The following is a 20,382-nucleotide window of genomic DNA, read 5'->3' as shown; positions in this document are numbered from 1 at the left end:
ATTCATCGTCCGAACCACAGCTCACCCTTCATTCTATGAACTGTAAATAACCCGTGAGGAAAGCATTAAGGTCCTTCATGTAAAATTATCTCTAAAAAGGCAGAAATCTTTCACCAAAGACCAATTCCCCCAAAGTAAGAATGAAATAAGGCTTCAGTAAAATTCAGTTCAAACCAGAGCGCTTGATGCCCTAGCTCGTTTATTTTCCTAAAATATCTGATGCCCCTTGTTTACTCTCCGTCGGAAAGGGCAAAAGGAAAAGTGACGTCATGAGCTGTCGTCTGCTGTTGCCATGGCCTTGTGTCCCATTTCGTTTCGTTTTCCCTCTTGCATTTTGTCCGGTATGCGGGTGCTTCACACTAAAACACATACCTCGCTTCATCTCTTGGAAAAACAAGAAGTTGTAGCTGGGGGCGTAAATAAGCCGTTTATTGTGAGTGGATTTAAAGAGCCCGTAAAGATTCGATATTCATGAATGGTGAAATGGAGCTTTGCTTCTTTTCGCATTTTTCTCTAAATTGTGAGCTTTATTTAATGTTCTCTTAAAAGAACATCAGGACAAATAACGAAATTTTATGCGACACCGTTGGAGATGACACGTGCTTTACGCGTGCTCTTACATATACTGTACATATAGAGCGAAACAAATCATACTTCTTTACAGGGGCGTCAATTAGGGGGGGTTGGGAGGGGCAATTGCCTCCCCCAAAACTCAAGTTGTCCCCCCACCTCAACTTGCCCCCCTTCACCCCCCAAGCCCCATGAAGTAACAGCAGCTGGTTTTCCATTATTCCCACGAAATTCAAATGTGTCATCACATTAAGTTATATCTATTTTATGTGCTTCAAAAAGCACATAAAATAGCTCAAAATAAAAAAAAAACAGCTGATTAGGCTCGCTTCGCTCGCCAAATCGTCTTTGGCACCCCCCCCCCCAACAAAAATCTGAAATAACGCCCCTGCTTCTTTAATGCTAAATCTGTTATACACGAACGGCCATTGATAAAAAAAAATAGAAGTTTCAATGACACTGTGTTATGGCTGGCGCAAAGGGAATGTTGATTTAACCTACTTGTAAATCCAACAGATGAAAAGATAAGGAATGGACAGGATGTGAAAGGTGTTTCCAGGCGAGATCAGTGATACCATGAGACTGAAGTGGTTCTGCCTTTAATATTTTAATAGCGTGGATTCAAAAGTGAATGGACATGAAGTGCTGTCATTGTATTAAGAATGAAATTGGGCTGTGGCATAAAAGACATTGCTTAGAGAGATGCCAAAACTGCTGAACGTAAAAGTTGACCCGCGAACTGATAATTTCGCAAAGAAGGTTGCATTGTTGGAAGCTGCGATGAGGAAGACGATTCCCCTTAATATGGAAGACAACTTTATGTTGATAGAGTCAAGGAAAAAAATGATTAGTTCTGTAATACGGTTTACAATTCTTCGGGTACAATTGTCTTCGGGTACAATTGTTCAGAAAAATAAAGAGGTTGCTAATGTCTTAAAGATACTCCCATCCTTGATACGAAGTCTACCTATTAAGGAATGTTCTAGTCAATTTTGCACATGGAGGCAGCAACCATGATGAGTAACATGGTTCAAGGTGCTGACGCAGGAAATATCGGGAAACTGAAATTAAATGATAATAAGTGAAAATAAAAATACTCCAAGGGTTCAAGGCAACTTAGAATAAGTGCTCAGTGTTGACTGCCTTCTGAATGATCTTGTGAATGTAATAGTGGGGCCTGTTGATGGAGATTGGATCCAAAGAAGGAAAAAACACGTGAAGAGAGAAAGTGGCAGAGGTTAAGAACTTGAACTGCACACTAAGAATGTAAACTATTTAATGAGCAGGAAAAATCTGAATACCATATTAAGAAACTCCGAGAAGCGGCAACAAATAACAGTAAATTGTGTGAATTCTTAATGGTTCAGCTAGTAATTACATTTGAGACTTACTGAAACACAAACACATTTAAAAGGTTACAACTAAACCCAAATAGAGAGTAAGACTATCGAGATTTAATACTGAAAAAGGATCAGTACAATGGCAAAGAAAACAAACTGCAACTGACCCCATGCCAGTTAACTGAATCTGTTGCGGTAAAAATTTTTCATGCCTTGCTGATATACTGTTGAAAGTTATGAATACCAATACTTTCTGAGTGCACGTTTTCTATTTATGAGAAAGTGCCTACTACTACACCAAATTTGACAACTGGAAAATCAAGAGGATTATGCATTTACAATACTTATGTGCTGTGAGTCCTTGTAATACAATAGCTTGACTCAATAAGGTTAAGACGAACATTGTGAAAATAATTAGCCTACATCACTATCTAGAAGGGAAGACCAACGCTGATTCGATTCCGAACTGTGCTATTCTACTATGCTATATATATATATATATATATATATATATATATATATATATATATATATATATATAAATGCATATGTATATATATATATATATATATATATATATATATAAATGCACATGTATATATATATATATATATATATATATATATATATATATATATATATATATATATATATATATAACAGGCCAGGACAGTCAGAATCAAATCAACTTCTAGGATGTGTCGAAACGACTGCAGAGCTGCTGCACTCGCGCATACAGTACTGAATGTGTAGGGACACTGTACTCACAATTTTCTTCTTTACCATTTTCTTGCTGCAAGAACTATCAACACACAAATATTGTAATATTGTGTGTTTATATATGCATATACTATCACATCACCCAGACATCATCTATATTCAAAACATTAAGCTACAAATTTCGCTTTACCTCAGAAATAACAACGTAGGGGAATTAAAAATGATAAGTGATTCTTCAACCGAGAGATTCGAACTCCCGGTAGTGACAATCCTCGACTTCGGCCCAGTGGTAACAACACTCGTAACTGAGGTAGAAGGTTGTCACTGGCAGGAGTACCAATCTCCCAGATGACGAATCACTCATCATCTGACGTGACCTACGAGCTTACCATGATCCTCACGAAATATTCAATTACCTCTATTTTCGCGTGGATTTATACTAAGCACGATGGACACAGAATGCAATTAGAGGTTTAATGTATGTTTTATAGGCAGAGAAGTGTGAGTGTGTGTGTGTGTGTGTATTCATCATATTCTTAAGCGCATTTAACATGGGGGTTATTCAAATTAAAACTATCATCATTTATTCCCCCACAAGAGGCCTTTGTCGCTGACTCTTATATCGTTCAATATTCTGGGCAACAAACAGCGAAGTATTTTGAAAAAAAAAAAAAAAAAAAAAAAAAAAAAAAAAAAAAACGGCATATTTTTAACAGGCACTTCCGTTATTTCTGAGGCAGCAAACAAAAAGGCGAAAAACGCTGCTTCATGTGTTATTTAAAACAACCCATTCATCTCAACTACAAATACCGTATGTACGTTTATAAGACTTACGGTGTGATCTCTACTCGTAATTGTTATCTACTTAACAGTATTTATGCGTCCACGTACAGCGACAATAGGTCGTTAGGTGACCCTAGTTAAAATTATCCAAACTAAAAGTTATCCAAACTACAAGATAAAAAATGAAAAACTGCAAAAACAAACAATGCCACAGAGAAGTCCCCGAGATAATCTACACTGAGTCTCTCCACACAGCCATTCCCAGGCGTGGGAATGGCGAAGTGACTTTACTCTACTTGAGCCGAATGTATAATTGTGGTCCCTGGTCATGTACAAAATTCGTGTCCACCAATTTTAATGGGGGACATCCTTCCATCATGATAAGCCTTCCACGAAATGAGCAGAAATCTCTAGAGTTTAGACCATTCGGTATGCACGTAACGTGTATAAAGTAGGCGTAAGTATATGTTATAAACAAGTTCGTGTTATAATGTCCTCTACATTGCTTCCATGACGCAAAATGACAGTTAAGTTCATTGTTTTGAGTCACGCAATTGGTGTTTTAAAAGCAGTTTGTTGATACTAATATTTATGTCACCAATGAGCAGCTTAATACTGAAAATGTGCTAGCATTTATGCATCAAAAACAAAATTACTATTCTAGGCCATAAAAAGTAAATAGATAAGTAAAAATTTAAAAGACTGCCCTGTATAAAGAAGAGGAAAGTAAAGGAAAATCATGGATTCGAATATTTGCATAGGGCGATCATCACAATTTTTCACTAAAACTGTAAATTTGTCGGTTTTAAAACTTAGGGTTTAATACTTCGACACGTTTTTTCTCCAGTAATTTCAATTTACAGTTGTGCCAATCGTTTTACCAAGATAAACGTATGATATCAACGACAGCCTTAGGTAAAACCCCAGTCCTAATGTTTACAAGAGAGAAAACATTACAGCAAAAGAGGCACTAAGAAACCCCTTGCAAGAACATACTGGGAATTGCGTGAGCATGCAAGTATCCCAACATGGACTTATGGTCAGGAAGTCAGGAGAGAGAGAAATTATAGTCTCAAATACACCTTGCACTCAATGCAACCACAAACTTCAAAAGCATTGAGAACAGCCCCACCGTGCCCACCGCGAACCAGACTGATGTCTTTCAAGCATGTATTCTAGAATTTTGGAAGCCTTGGATGTAGCCCAATACCACAAACTTTGGTTGCGACGTGTAAATACAGCGCTGAATCTTGGCAATGCAAAAACAATAAATGTACCTTTTAGTCAACAGCGTTTACCAATACATCTGCCAAAACCTATCAGGTAACAATATAATCAGGGTCTGATATTCAATACTGGGTCACAATGAGGGCCGTGAGCCGCTGGAAAGTATCATTTAGGTACAACGATTATTTGACATACCGCTAAAAAATTGTTTTAATGACAGTGAATTCGTATCTAAAAATACATTTCGAAAACATCTTAAGGACGATGTACGGGAAAGAACAAGAAATTTAATTCGATTCATGTTAACATTTCAATAGACAATTTCGCTAAAACTTCGAAATAAGAGAGTATAACAAAATACCTGGGTGGAACAAAAATTACGAGGTAGAAACAACTACTAACGATGAGGTAACTGCAAACCCTTTCAGCATTCCGCGCCATTCACTGCTAACTGCTGGCAATGAGGAAGGGACAAGTAGTTCAAAAGAGCTGGTCTAAATCGGGATAACAAGAAGATGATGTAGGCCTAACAGTGAGTGAGCTGACCACTCAATTGCGCCATCTTTGACCTTCTAAATTTTATTGACCTTCAGGAAAGCGATATTCGCAGTGACAGTTGTGTTTATTTTGAGAACTGAGTGTAATTTATATTTCTACTGGTTTCCTGGTATTCGTCGGTCTAGTTCTGAACCAATCTAAGCTGTATGCCTATCGATTCTCTGCGCAACAAACTCGCCATAATGAAAGATTCAGCGTAAGTCTTTCCAGTGCCTGCGTTTAATACCAGGAGGTCCTGCTTAATACTAAAACAAATCGACGCAGAATTTTGCGTGTTTGGCTGAATTGCCGGCGCAAGTCATAGAGAACTGTTCCACTGACTAGGATAGTTTCCACCTAATCTTGTTTCACATAAATTAGCCTTTAACTTTAAGAAAAATGCTATGCTATGAATCACATATCTCTTTCTAAATTTCATCTTAAAGAACATTTCAGACTCCTACAGAAGAAAAAACATGTTCCCGATACCATGACCAAATAAATTTGGCTGAAGTAGTAAATGATAAAGCTACATCATAACTGTTCAAGTAAAGGCTGTGAGGCTGAGCTAGTCAACTTACTTCCTTTATAGATCCCAGACCTGGAGGAAACTACAGAAAGATGAAGGAGGGGAGTATAAATGAAGTTGTCATCACCTTGCTTCCTCTTAGGATCGTCTAATGGCACCTTTCAAGGCTTCGAAAAATTAGAGCATACATACACAGGTGTGCTGGGTAGAGCAACGCCGAAATGCGCACCCTATTTAATCAGGATGATTACTATGATAATAAAACGACAGCAGACTACTTTAACAGTTTTACTTTAGCAGCAGTTCATGGTCAGGTCATCAAGACTGTGACAACCAATAGGCCTATAAGAATCAATCCAACCGCCGTGAAAAAAAATTCCATAACCAATTCATAATACAAGCACGGAGGCTAATGAATTCCACGTATTAATCATCGGTCAGTAAAGCAGGACTCTTGAATGTTCATGGAAATAATTTCCCCGTGTTTTCTTGAGAAGTATATTCCCGTCATGCACAAGATATGAGGACATTTTGAACTAGTTTCTTGATATAACCTTCGCATCTAACTCCCACGTAACATTATGAAATCAAGCCAGTTCTAGACTCATTCCCCAATTTCGTCGTAAGAGTAAAGAAAACTGCACTGTTTTCAACTGCGTTGAACTGCCGTGGTTTTGTCTGTGTGGCTGTAAAACTGCGATCGTATGTTTCTAATATCAGGATAATCATTGTCAAATTCATATTGGTCACACGTTCATGAAGAACAAAGTGAACGCTCGTTAATGCTTTGCGAGCTTTCACGGAGAAATCCATTTGCGGGAAAAACTGAACCAGCTGAGTTGTAACTCGGGGTGAAAATAGGAGCAGCCTAAAACCAGATTAGGCTGTACACAAGCCAACAGCACTCGAGTGGGACAGATATTAGCCGAAGTGGCGAAGCATTTGTAGGGGACATTAAATTGCTCCTTAATTATTCCACATGAAGATATATTTATCTGATGAGTTAATTTACCATTCAGTGGAACTGGTTTGGAAACATTAAACTGACCGTGGTGTTTGCATTGGTAAGAAAGGAAAACTAAGAAAATCTATTGGCGAATGACTTTAATCACATGTTTTGTAGGATGGTCTTATGACTAATGGCCTTAGAGTTGCATACCTGGTTTCGTTGAAGTGATATGTATTGGAGACAAATGTCCTGATTATTGTTTAAATAAATAAGATTAATTTCATCCAGAAAAGACTTTAATCAGATAGGCTTTGCAGACCAAACTAGAAACAGTGATCTTCGTATTACTAATACACGAAAATCGTTAATTCCCACGGTTTGCCCTTATTATGGCCTTCAAACAGCTGTTTAAAAGTTGTAAGGGCAAACCGTGGGAATAAACGACTTTCGTTTATTAGTAATACGAAGATCACTTTCTAATTTGCTCAGAAATATATCTTCACGTGGAATCAGGTACAAATTTATTAGTACTTACAAATGCTTCGCCAGTTCGACTTATATTTGTCCCACTCGACTGCTGCTGAACTGCGTATAATCTGGTTTGCGACTGACCTCGTTTCCCAGAGTTTACATCTCTACCGGTTCACTTTTCCCCCCAAAATGGACTTCTCCATGAAAGCTTTGCACAGCGGTTAATGACCTTTCGCTCTGGTGACGCAAATGTGTGAACAACAGGAAACTAATAATGGTTATCCTGATATCTGAAACAAACGACCGCAGTTTTTTTACCATACAGGCAAAACGACAAAACAAATAAAAAATCTTTAATAGCTTGGCAAATGACATTCAGACAAGGTCAGTTGTTTGTTTGGGTGACATTTAACATACAAAACAAACCGTGTTTTGACTTTCAGGTTTGCAGAAGTGTCGCCGTAACAACAACAGGTTCTAATCCTTTCAACTCCATACCCGATCACGTTTCCGCGCTGCCTATTGATGCAAGTGCAAGCTAATTACATCGTATTTTTTTTATTTCTGAGGTTATTCACCGTCTACTTTCCTACCGTCGTAGTATAACTAATACGAACATCTGTGGATACACGCTGATCCAAAGCCACTCCTTTCTTTCTCAGTAGTTCGAGTAGATGACCCATGGCGCTGTTTCAACTTTTGTTTTTATATTCTCATTTACTTTACAACAGTGTAACACGTTAACATCAAGTTTTCTGTACACACACCCCTGAATATATATATATATATATATATATATATATATATATATATATATATATATATATATATATATATATATATATATATATATATATATATATATATATATATATATATATATATATATATATATATATATACATATATACAGTATATATACATATATACAGTATATATATATAATTATATAAGAGGTGTATACACTGAAAACCTGGGGAAGTTAACTTGTTACACAATCGTAATGTAAATAAATTAGAGATAAAAATAAATAAAAACAGCGCTCTGGGTCATCTAGTGGAACGACTTCTGCTGAGAAAGGGTTGGCTTTTGATCTACGTGTGTGTGTGTGTGTGTGTGTGTGTGTGTGTGTGTGTGTGTGTGTGTGTGTGTGTGTGTGTGTGTGTGTATGTGTGTATAATTTATATATTATACAGTATATGAGCTCTGGAACAGGCCAACGACTAATTACAATAACAGCCTACAGAGTAAACGTGGGCCATACACAATTATCATGAAACCTCAGGTCGAACACTTTCATGCTGAAATTAAAAAATGTCCTTCTGAAATACCTTAAAACATCTGGGGCTACTTATTCGAAATTTATCAGGAAACTGCATACCTCATGGCTGTCTCACAGATAAAAGTGAGGAAACTTGAAAATCGGAATTTCAACTATAATTCTATTACAGTTTTTTTGGCAAAACGTCCTCGCTTTATAACTTAAAGGAATCAGTCACAGTAAAGGTATAGGCTATCTGGTTTTAAAATGATCAAATACACCAGTAGATAACATAAGCAAGCAAACTAAAACGCCTGGTATTATTCGCAGCATATCATATCCACGATAAAAATATAGCACTCTCTCCACACCTAAAGACGAACCCTGAAAATACGTTCGAGGTGTTATCGAACAAAGAGCATTCTCTAAAAATTCAAGTTTAATCATTGATACATCTAAAAAAAATATAATTTTCTCCTCGTAATGCTGGGCTTGTAATTCATCACAGTACAAAAATTATTTTAAGTGAGAATTTGGACTATTCAAAAATTTAAGTCTAACCTGGTACTCGCGTCTGTACTTCCATGGAATCTAAAGCTACAGGTATGTTGACTTTCCTAGTGTTAGCTTCGCTAATTAATAAACAGCTGTTAAGATGTTTGCTCTAAAATCGATATGACTGTCCTTCACTAGGATCAATCGAGTGTCCTATTTGAGCAACTTTCTCTGAGCAATGCACAACTCATGACTTGAGTACTCGTCTTTTCTTACAAACCAGTGCTTTCACCAAGGGCATTTTAATGGCGTAAATTTAAACCACTACAAAATCATAACTCCAAAATTTATCTTATTTTTTGTCTTCTAGAAGTACTGAGAAAAAAACTGCATTCATTTAACTAGTAAAATATTGGATTTAGTTCATGTGAATACCAGGACACCTTTCTATACTAACCCCGTTATGGAGGGCAGTAACAGCTCATTATTTGATAAAATTTCTGGGCGTAACCTAATGTAGGTATAAAACTAAATATCAATAGATAAGTAGAACGATAAAAAGATCTAGAAACTGCTGAATAATATTGGTGTAAAAAGGGAATCGAAAAAGAAGGGATTTTACATACTAGTGAGTGAATGTCGAAGATGAAATGCGAACTGACGCAATGTGTAAAGGGGGTTTCGACGAGATCCTGATGACCGTTGTAAATAGGTGAATGAAACATCTCTACACAAGGTTTAGAGGAAGCGAAAACTTCCACATTTTTTGGGTAAAATCTCTGTATAAAATAGGTTAAAGTACCAACCGAAACATAACGCCCTTCAGTTCTCTCCTTGTCTTTCGGTTCGAATCCCACTGGTTACGAAGCACTATCAATAACAATTCCCCTTGCAGCTTAATATTTGTGAATATAAAAAACTGTCACAGTTTGTGACAAAAATTAATATATGTTATATATATATATATATATATATATATATATATATATATATATATATATATATATATATATATACAGTGTATATATATATATATATAATATATATATATATATATATATATAGTATATATAAAACAGCTTCCAGTATGAACAATACAAGAAGAAAATGAATAAATCCTCCTGTAAATAACCTGGTCGACTATTTCTGCGTTCTTTTAGGCCTAACCTTATTTCTAAGGTAACATATGCCAAACAACGAAGAAAACTTAATGTAGTCAAACAGCGACTACTGAAAAATGTTATCGATCAATAAGTTGCTAGAAAATGAAGAGGACTAAGTAGCTCGTTAGGCTAATACCAAAGTACAGCAAGGATGAGAGTACGATCCATTGTTTGCATTACCTGTTTTCAAAAGAAACAAAGATAACGCCCCAGAGAGAGAGAGAGAGAGAGAGAGAGAGAGAGAGAGAGAGAGAGAGAGAGAGAGAGAGAGAGTGCGACCTCAATATACCTGGAAGTTTTGCAATAAACGCATTTGAAGACAATACGAACGGAGACCCATAAGAGATCTACACAATCTCATGACTGAAAGCGAATGAGGAAAGACACCTAAGCCTAAACGGGTTACAAGAGCAAAACATAACAAGCACACTAGCCTGTCATGCACCGTCAGAGGCGCTCGAAAAGCAAGACATCCCAGTAGCATTGATCAACAATACGAGATCGATACTGCCCAAACCGTGAAAAGGGAAGATGTCGGCTCGTGGGGTAATATGGCGGGGTGAGAGAGGGCCTTGGAGGGGTATCCACGTCGGGAGGTGGGGGGTCTTTTTTTTTCCTCTCGTGTTTCACCTACTCCTCTCGTTGAGCAACTGCCCACATGTACGGTAAGGCTGACTGCACACCTGCATTATTTACAAAACATGCGTAATGTTTTGGAGTATTCCTCTATGGAATAACAAAGTACACTAAAACGTGAAATGATTTTCAACAATTCTAAATTCATAGGAGCTGTTACAAAACTAGTGTTGTTTCTCATCATCAGCAAAAATACTAAAACAACTGACTTTACGAACGAAAATGTACGTCAGTGAAACTTTTGGATGGTTAATAACACTGACGAGAAATTGCTATCACCCTAAAAGAATTACATGAATACTTAATAAAATTATTTCTACTGTAATAACGCAACCTCTGCGTAGAAATAAATTCTGCTGACCATAAAGCAAACATACTGTCACAGGAATAAAAGAAAATGTAATGCGTAATAATTACCAGATATCTCATTTATTCCATTCATTCTCATACAAAGTTACTTCTCAAAGAAATGCCAATTTCCTTTACTGCAAACCATTGAACAACATAAAGGAAGCAACACCTTCACAGTGGGTTTACCTTTAAACATTATCACTGACTGTGTATAACTGAAGCTACATTCTGTTTCAGTAAATATAAAGTAGTCTGGCCATTTCCACTGACAATTAATTCCCTCTTTTAGAGAGAGAGAGAGAGAGAGAGAGAGAGAGAGAGAGAGAGAGAGAGAGAGAGAGAGAGAGATTCCAAATATTTTCATCTTTGGAAAGCATATTCTTAATAGCAAATAAATGCCGATCGTCAATTAAACCCTATCAAAAAACCACAAGGACCTAATACAGTTTTCTTTTACCTGGAGAAATGTGATGAAAAAGACCACCTTTACCATTGTTTTCCATCAGTGAACTGACGACACTTGTTTTAAAACGTGACCCTTAAGAACTGGGCATAATAAAAAAAATCGATGCGTTTTGAAACACTCGTTTGTTTAGCGTTCTTCGTGTGGACTTAGGGCAATGCTCTGTTTAGAGTTGTTTTGTGCAGCGCTATTCACAGCTGCTCTTGCTGCTTTGCTCTGCCTATGAGTTTATGCTGCAATGCCTTACAGGTATGGGCAACTGGTTTCTGGTTTCATCGGGGCTCGGTGTGTGACACAGATCTTGCGCCTTGTATGCAGCACTGACATTTAATGAGTCTTTTATGTTCGGATCTGTTCGAGTTCGTGCTTGAACTTTCATTGTGACCCTGTTCACGCTTTTTGCTGAAAGTTGCGTTATTCACCGCCGCTCTGCATTACCCTTTTGAAGGCTGTTATATGTTGAATGCCGTGCTCTTCACGGTGCAGATTTTCACGAATGTGTTGCAATACACGTTTTCACCGCTTTGTGTTGCTTTATACCAGGCCTTTCTTATTTCAATCATGCGGTTGATGGGGTCTTTGTATTGTCGTACACGCGCACCTCGTATCGAGGTGTTTGTAAGTGCCTGTGTGTTGCGCTGTTGAATGCCTGCTGTTCATCTGTATTTTGGGCCAAAATGTTTACAGGTCTTGTGCAAGGTTTTAAGCTAATCAAGGACAGTAAATAATCTTGCTTGTTTCATAAGACCTTAGGCAATAACGTTAAACTTAAAATCGAAAGCAATACACGATTTACGACCTTACCTCAAATGATCTAGTTTAAGAAAAAATAATCCTTGCTAAACATTCGAAAGAACGCTTTCACTTGATCTAACAACGATAGGTAAATCTCACATGCCTTAAGAATAGCAAAGTTTTTTTTCAGCATAGAGAAGCAGGTTAAAAGAGCAAATTGGAATAGAAAAAAAAAAAGATATCCAATTTCCTGACAAAGAAGTTTAATCACATTCCTATGCTACTGAAGAGGGTTCGAGATCTCATAACAAAGCACATATCTCCATTCTGACCAAGGAACGCCTTGTCCAGAATCACTAGAGGAAAGCGTGTAAACGATCTAAAAGACCATAGCGAAACCCCGGCTGCAATTGAAGGTTGCTGAACTTTACTCGTTCGTGGAAGCCGAATTCAAGCGACCGCAGTCACACTCGAAATTCATCAACCAAATGACGACAATTACCTTAACAAGCACAATTCCTGATTTATTTTCATAAGAGACTTGATACAGAGGCATGCCAACGACACTCGATAAGCATAAAGGCACGTGATCCGGTACCCGAATTCCGTGTGTTCTAAATTAGCACATGAGAGAGAGAGAGAGAGAGAGAGAGAGAGAGAGAGAGAGAGAGAGAGAGAGAGAGAGAGAGAGAGAGAATGTGCTAAAAATCAAAGTGGGGTAACTTAAATTGACAGAGAGAGGATGGTATCGAGCTTCTAACAATCATCTGAGTTTATTTTGTCCAACTTCCAGTTGGAAAAATCGGTGCAAGGAAGTATACCCCTGATCCATTACAGTTACCAATCAACTTCATAATGCAAAGACTTTACTAAAAGGCGTAAATAACACCCCTGACCTTTCTGATTCCAACGACCTTGTGAATTCATACGCGAAGCAAAAACCCAACGAGCCGCCCCTTGAACTAACTAGCAAACAATGCTCTCCTAAACAGTCCTTACGCTCGGCTTGACAAGGTTCTCGTCCACTACATTGCAACTACGAATGCCAAAGCCTTCCCCTCGAAGACGCGTAACATCACACTAAATGGGCAATATTTTTCTGAATAAACAATCTGAATGATTTTGAACAGTAACTTTCAAGTGACTTAGCACTTTCCGTTGACGCATTTGTACATTATCCGAGAATCCACATACCGTCCAATAGTAAAAGAAAAAAAAAAAAAGTCTGGTGTGAGATGATGATGATAATGAAATCTGCATTTCAAAAAAAAATGTGATGCATATTTTTTTTAAATATGCATATTTTTTGTTGAAAAACGTGACGCATATTTTTTGTTAAAAAATATGTAACGCATATTTTTTATTGAAAAATATGTAGTGCATATTTTTTCAGCAAAAACTATGCATCACATACAAAATGCAAAAAGGAAAAGTGATCAACCAGACCACTCACCATGTACATAAACGAGCAGCAACACGTGCGTAAGATTCAGCAGGAATGCCTGGTATGCAATCGTAATTAATGAACGTTCATACGAAGAACAAAGTACATTACAAAGCGTTAATACACTTTCGTCACACATGCTCCCTTACATGGCGGAACTCTTCTTTCATCTGTTTTGTGGAAACTTGCTAAGTGAATTAAAGCCATTTTTGTATATCTACGGATATATGCGCATTAAGAACGACAATCTTGCTAATGGCTGATAAGCCGTAAGATTTAAGAAGATTTAAGAACTATAAAGTAAATGGCTTAGTAATTTTTATAATTTTCATTTAAAGTTTCATATACTTAGAATACCCGTTGTTACCGGATATTTAATGGTCTTAAATTTTTTAGTGATAATAATCGAAATTGCCAATAAAATCTTTTAGGCGAGCAAGTGGGAATTTAATTCATATATTTTTTAAATGATTAGTGAACGCTGCTAGATTACCTTCGCGTCAAATAAAAGAAAAAACAAATCACACACACACATGCATTAAGCGTAAAGATGACATTTACAGCAATAGAATTAAACGAAAATAAAACTGAATTTATGTTGGTAGGAAGGAAAATCAATTTAAGAAATCTTGGTGATTTCCGGCTAAATATAAATGGTAATTTAGTTCAGATCGCTGATAAAGTGACTGATTTAAGTGTACTAATAGAATGTAATTTGTCTTTTAGTGCTCAAATACAAAATCTTGTAAGAGCCACTGGCCCTCATCTTAGAAATATTACTCTTGCTAAAAAATATAGTTTTATAAAAAAAAAAAACTTGTGATTGTATCATAAACTGGATTATTACAACTATCATAATCTTCCTACAATACAACCTAGGAAGCTGCTAAATACACCCAATAGAGGCAAGATTAATACAGGGCGTTGCACCGCGCGACTGGATTACGCCTGTATTGTTCAAGTTGCAATGGCTGCTTATCAACGCTAGAATGATGTTTAAAATGCGTAATGACTCACCAAGTTATCTAGACTGGGTGTCCGAAATGTCTGAAGGGCTTGCTGCTTATAATACAGCCTATGGAGGGAGTCAACACATGAACAGCTACAGATGGTCTCAAGTTATTTGAGCCTATATGCAATTTGAACGTTGGCTTTCGAACCTTTCATCTTGCAGCTTCAAGACTACAATATGCTCCCACCTGATATCAGGAGGAACGAAAGTACATAAGTCGTTCAAGAAAAAATTAGAGTAATTTTCTCTGAGTGCTGTGGATCTGATAATTAATATGAGGTACGCTGTATAAAATATCACAGAATGTTTCTGCATTATGTATATGACGAGTTGAATCTAAAGGTCTTGTTACAGAACACCTTTGGCGGGGTCGGGTCCTAGAAAAATAAAAGGAATAAACAGTAAATAAAAGCTTGATTGCTCTCCTCATCAGCTAAAAGGCATTGATTCGACTCCTGGAGAGGCTGAACATTTCAGGAGAGTTCCGTTAAAACCCACCAAAGTATGTACGTAATTCATCAACCGCAGTGGGTCCAAGACAGGGTAGGGGGCATGAAAGCTTGCAATTGCATCATAAAATTATTACGGGGAAAGAAAAGGGTTAAGATCTGGAGTTACCCGTAAGAAAGAGTATAGTTTATAGTTTATACGAGTATATATATTATATATATATATATATATATATATATACATATATATACACACACACACACACACATATATATATATATATATATATATATATATATATATACATACACATATACATATATATAGCTCAATACATTCAAGCAGGCTGCCTTACACATACATTCAATAAGGTAACGATTTTGAGCAAATGCTATTTGCAATTAATAATACTAAGCAGGAAACCGAAAGAGGAGAAAACGGTTTATTATAGTACAGTAGTATTCTTTCTCTCTCTGTGGCCAAAATGCTTGACATGGACGAGAATGCTAAGGTCGGCCCAGTGGTCTTTTGTATTGCATATCTCATAAGTACTAAAATGAAACAATCTGCATAGTAATGATGCATATTTTTAAAACATTTCAAAAAAAGACATCGTAAAAATAACTGTTCCCTTAACCTATGGGGCTAAAGACAGTACCTAAAATTCAGATGATCAAGTGTAAGTGAAGACTGATCACGAAAATTCATCAATGTTTTATATACTGTACTTTAAAAAAAGTTAGGAAAATAATAACTAAAATTGGAGCATGGGCATCAGTGTCTAATTATGAACTTATAATAAAAAAAAAAAATGTTCTCCTCGATAGCTGATGCAAAGTCTTTCATCGCGAGAACCATCTATTCGTTAACTAGTTCGTGACTTACGCCTAACAGAAGTTACTGCCGGCGTGCACTACCCAAACAGAGGGAGAGTATAATATTTTCCGCCTGCTATAGATAAATCTGGTGTTTGAAATCGGATGTATACGGTATATCTGGAGAAAATTATTTGAAATCAGAAGTATACGGTGTATCTGGAGAAAATTATAAGATATAACAGCTAACTTCATAGCAAGATTTTATCAATCTTGATTTATGAAATTTAAGCTGTCAAGCTTATCGCTGGGGCACTTTCGGCCACTCAGTGCATATGAAATCCATTTCGAGTTACAAGTTTAACCCATTAATCTGAAGTAATGTAATACGTTAACTTATTGTAAGGATTCTATTGTGACAGTCTTCACCCAAATTACGAACATCACGCAGAAATCACTATCATCTTCAATGGCCTCAGTTGTATACAGGCATTGTAACTCAAAGCCTCTCGAAAAGTGTCAGTTCAATTCGCATTCGTTTACGTGCAAAATGGGCGCAGTGTTTAGTACCAGCCCCTTGGGGATGTACGTAAAACAAAATAATAATGGTAAAGACCATAAACATAACGTCTTACATTGTTTTGGATGTTACGGCCTAAAGTGACTTACGGCCGAAACGACCAGGACCGGTTCAATTCAGCTATTTAGAAACATACTTCGGTTCTGATGACCTACCACCAATACATCTAAACTGCTGTGTTTTGAATATTGCACTGTTGAAAAAAAAAGCGTATTTGAATATCTACATGTAGTCATCAAATAAAGGTAATGGCTCCACCCATCACTAGGAAAATCCAATCATGAAATGCATATACAGATAGCAGCTGAGAAATCTATAAAAGATGTTGTTTACTGCACAACGCTTTAACCTGGTTTCCTGTACAAAATTTCCGCTCATAATCACGATTCTGCAGATATCTTATCTTTAAGTCAGGCTTTCATGATTCCACTGACAAAAGACAAAAGGACCGGCAGATGCTTTTCATCGAAGAATGACAAGCAACGACAGAATAAATTAATTACTCTTACCGGTCGCTTTCTTCCCCATCCACAAAAAGTATTTCTAATAGAATGGTCAGCATACAAGATCTATCCTATTACATAAAATTAAATGTATATCTTTAGATCTGTGTGTTGGTAACAAAAGATTTTCTGGGGGTACTTATAACCTCTTGCCCCTGCGGAGAATAAACGTATCTTTGTCCAAGACGAGACAATACGTAACATCCCTAAGGTCAATACTTGTACATTCTAGTTACATGCATGCATTCTTGAACGAAAATGTTATGTATGGTAAAATAATCATAAGGGCTTAATCTACTTGTTAACCAAAATGTCTAGTTTGGGCCAGACGCACTTCTGTGTAACAAACGGGTGGTGAAAATAACTTATGTAATACAGCACATTGCTGATTTATATCTGATGACAATCCTTACAGCATAGGAAAGTGGTCTTTAGTTTAAGCTCACTGAATGCAGCCATCGTGGCGTTCGCTTCGCTTTCCGTGGCAACAAGTGCCCACAACATTTCTAAATTTAGATACCGGGGATAGTTTTCTTAATATAAAGGAGGTGGCAAAGAAACCTAACCACAGTACATCAACCAAACCTAAAGTTATCAGTTATCAGGAAAATTCCACACTTTCCTCACAGAAAAGAATACAAGCTGTGGGATACCTTAGGTCTTAGGATCTTTCCTTACTGATATTATGAGAGCGATACACAGCCTATAAACCCTGATTACCATGGTTAGGGGCGTGATACATGAGTTTACAGTGGTCGATATACAGACGACGTGCCTTTAGTTTCAGAGAGAGAGAGAGAGAGAGAGAGAGAGAGAGAGAGAGAGAGAGAGAGAGAGAGAGAGAATGTGATGCTGAAATCATTTAATAATTTTCTCTCATGATCAACAACCGAAACTGACATTCAGTTTTTACAGGAATATAAATAAAAAATAAATAAAAAAACGTGAAACAAAAGCCTCCCTTCCTTCAACATCGAACGGACTACGCCTGCCTTCAAAAAATCTGGAGCAATCGATGCAACAGGTCGGCTTTAAAGTTCATGCAATGATGTCACGCTCTCACTCATGGCTGGAAAGTTATATGGCATCGTATTGATTTACGAGTATGATGAAAAAAAATACTCGACTAGCCTACCACACAGCAATGAACACGTTACAAAAAACAGCTGAGCATATGGTGGAAAACAGAACTGGGCTCACCCTAGACAATGATATGAATAATTCATATTAAAATATTCTAGTTAAGTTACATAACTGTTATACTGTGCCAGTTGTATACAAAGTCAGGGAGGCTTACATCACCCTCTTGGCCTGTATTCGTCGACATTTTACAGGAAATACTTCCATTTGTTTCCTACTTCTGGTCCTCAACACTTTACAGGCTCTTTACATTAGGAAATATTATATAGGCTAGGCCTACCAGTACTGTTACAGGATGGGGCGGAAGTCTAGCCCATAACTGCCGTTAATAACGTCTTGAATACAGCTTTTACACAAAGCGTGACCAATTTGCCTTAAAGTACAAAAATCCCCCAGCTCCACTGCAACAGTATAAACAACAGTGCAAGAACCTAGAATTAGGCTTCCATCTTTAACCAGGGGAGGGTGCGGTTGCTAGACCTACCAGCACAAGTTTGGTCCTAAATATTCCAATGAATAACAACGAAACGACCAATATTCACTAATGGTTTTTTTTTACGAGGGGTGAGAGAGAGAAAGCGAGCTGCAAAGGCAAATATGCAACTCAATGTGTGGGATACATTAATAGCAATGCTCGAAGTGACTGGAATAAGATGGGAAAATAACTGTCAGAAGACAGAGAAAAGTAGAAGGAAAATAACTGTCAAAAGACACAGAGAAATAACTGTCAAAAGCTTGAAGCTAAGAGCAACGTTTTCCCTGCCAAAACAAATTGAAATGTTGCTTGACAGCTGCCGCTTATACTTCGGTACCGGTAATCGTTTGTCTCAAATTTCCTTGCAGTTTCAAACTTACCTGAGGAGTTGCGCGTCGGAGTTTTGACAAAAAGTTGCTCGCTGACATGACGTTACCTTATCGGTCCGTATTAAACGAAAAATAACACTTGTCACTTACGACCTAAATAATTTCACACGCTTACTTCGTAACATCCGAACGCACAACTGAAGAGCGACAATACAATCCCTCCAAGCTGTTCGCGTGGTCGTACGATGGTGGCAGTCACCAGGCGTTGGAGGGTGTGGCCCCGCCCCTTTTACAAAAGAAATCCCTCCTAACATTTTCCATTATGTTTATTTGTACAGAAAAGATGCAGAGTTCATAAAAAACACAAGAACAATTCAGTTCGTCATCCATAAATCTGGTAATACACTTCATGAAACCTAGAAGGCATTTTGTTTCCTTTACGATACTCTCACTTTGAGAATTCACCTATAGACGTTGCCAGACGCAAAATAAAAACGTTCGTATGTGCTTTATAACAAAGGGCCCTTTTTTAGACAGATTTATCTTTGTTTAGTGCTATATCCGATTCAATTTAAGTTACAAGTTTAGAAAGCGTGTTGTTTTACTCAATAACTACAAGTAAATCAATTCACGTGATTTCTCTTCTTTCAAGAGGAAACATTACAGCATCACGTGATGTTGTGATGTCCAAGGCTGGCAGCACGACAAGACCCGCTAAAGCCACCACTGTGAATCATATTTCCTCCAGTTGAATAAGTGTCCGATATTTATAATAGGGAAGCTTACTTAATGTCCTTATCCTGTATCACGAAAACCATATATGGCAAGTCAGGGATTTGCTTTATGTAATGCCCAAAGCTAGCGTTTCCGTTTCATGTATATAGCGGCAACATAGTAGCCTACCATAGAAGCAATGAGAAAACATTTTTGCTATCATTCGCCAACTATTAGCGTAAGTAAAAGCTGAGCCAGTCTCATATCGGAGGTCATGTGTGAAAAATGAATTATCCCAGAATGATAGCCCCGTTCAAACTCCTAAAATCTAATTTCCCACCGGTCATTTCATCACATAATAATATTTTACTTCTCCAAGAACAATTGTAAAAAAGTACCTGCCCTTGCAGCAAGTAAGCAGACAGAACACCTTCGTCATGACACATCATTCTACCTACAGCCCGTAGCAGTGACGTCATGCTGAAGCGTCTGGTCGTTGTCTGATTACGTAAACGACCAGCACCTATTTAAGGAATGTTGCGGAAAATCCGGATCTTGGCTACCTGGCTAGCAAGTCTGTTGCGGGTGGGATTTGAATTTAGGTATATCCACACCTTCAGTTTTATCTACTCCACGAGTGTAAGAGGTAATAGATATTATGGCATTCATCCATTTCAACAAGTCGATTGG

General features: G+C 37.3%; 1 protein-coding gene across 1 annotated transcript in view; it reads right to left on the bottom strand.

Moving 5' to 3' along the window:
* Nucleotides 1-19,231, bottom strand: part of LOC136844370 (uncharacterized) — a 59,737-nt gene extending 40,506 nt beyond the window's left edge. The window contains exon 1 of the mRNA XM_067113456.1: nucleotides 19,030-19,231. Coding sequence (XP_066969557.1) covers nucleotides 19,030-19,077 — 48 coding nt within the window. The 5' untranslated portion in view covers nucleotides 19,078-19,231. The remainder of the gene's footprint in view (nucleotides 1-19,029) is intronic.
* Nucleotides 19,232-20,382: the final 1,151 nt, after the last annotated feature.

This window comes from Macrobrachium rosenbergii, chromosome 12 (assembly GCF_040412425.1).
Source record: "Macrobrachium rosenbergii isolate ZJJX-2024 chromosome 12, ASM4041242v1, whole genome shotgun sequence".
Taxonomy (NCBI): Eukaryota; Metazoa; Arthropoda; class Malacostraca; order Decapoda; family Palaemonidae; genus Macrobrachium; species Macrobrachium rosenbergii.
This window is presented reverse-complemented; position numbering and strand designations above follow the sequence as displayed.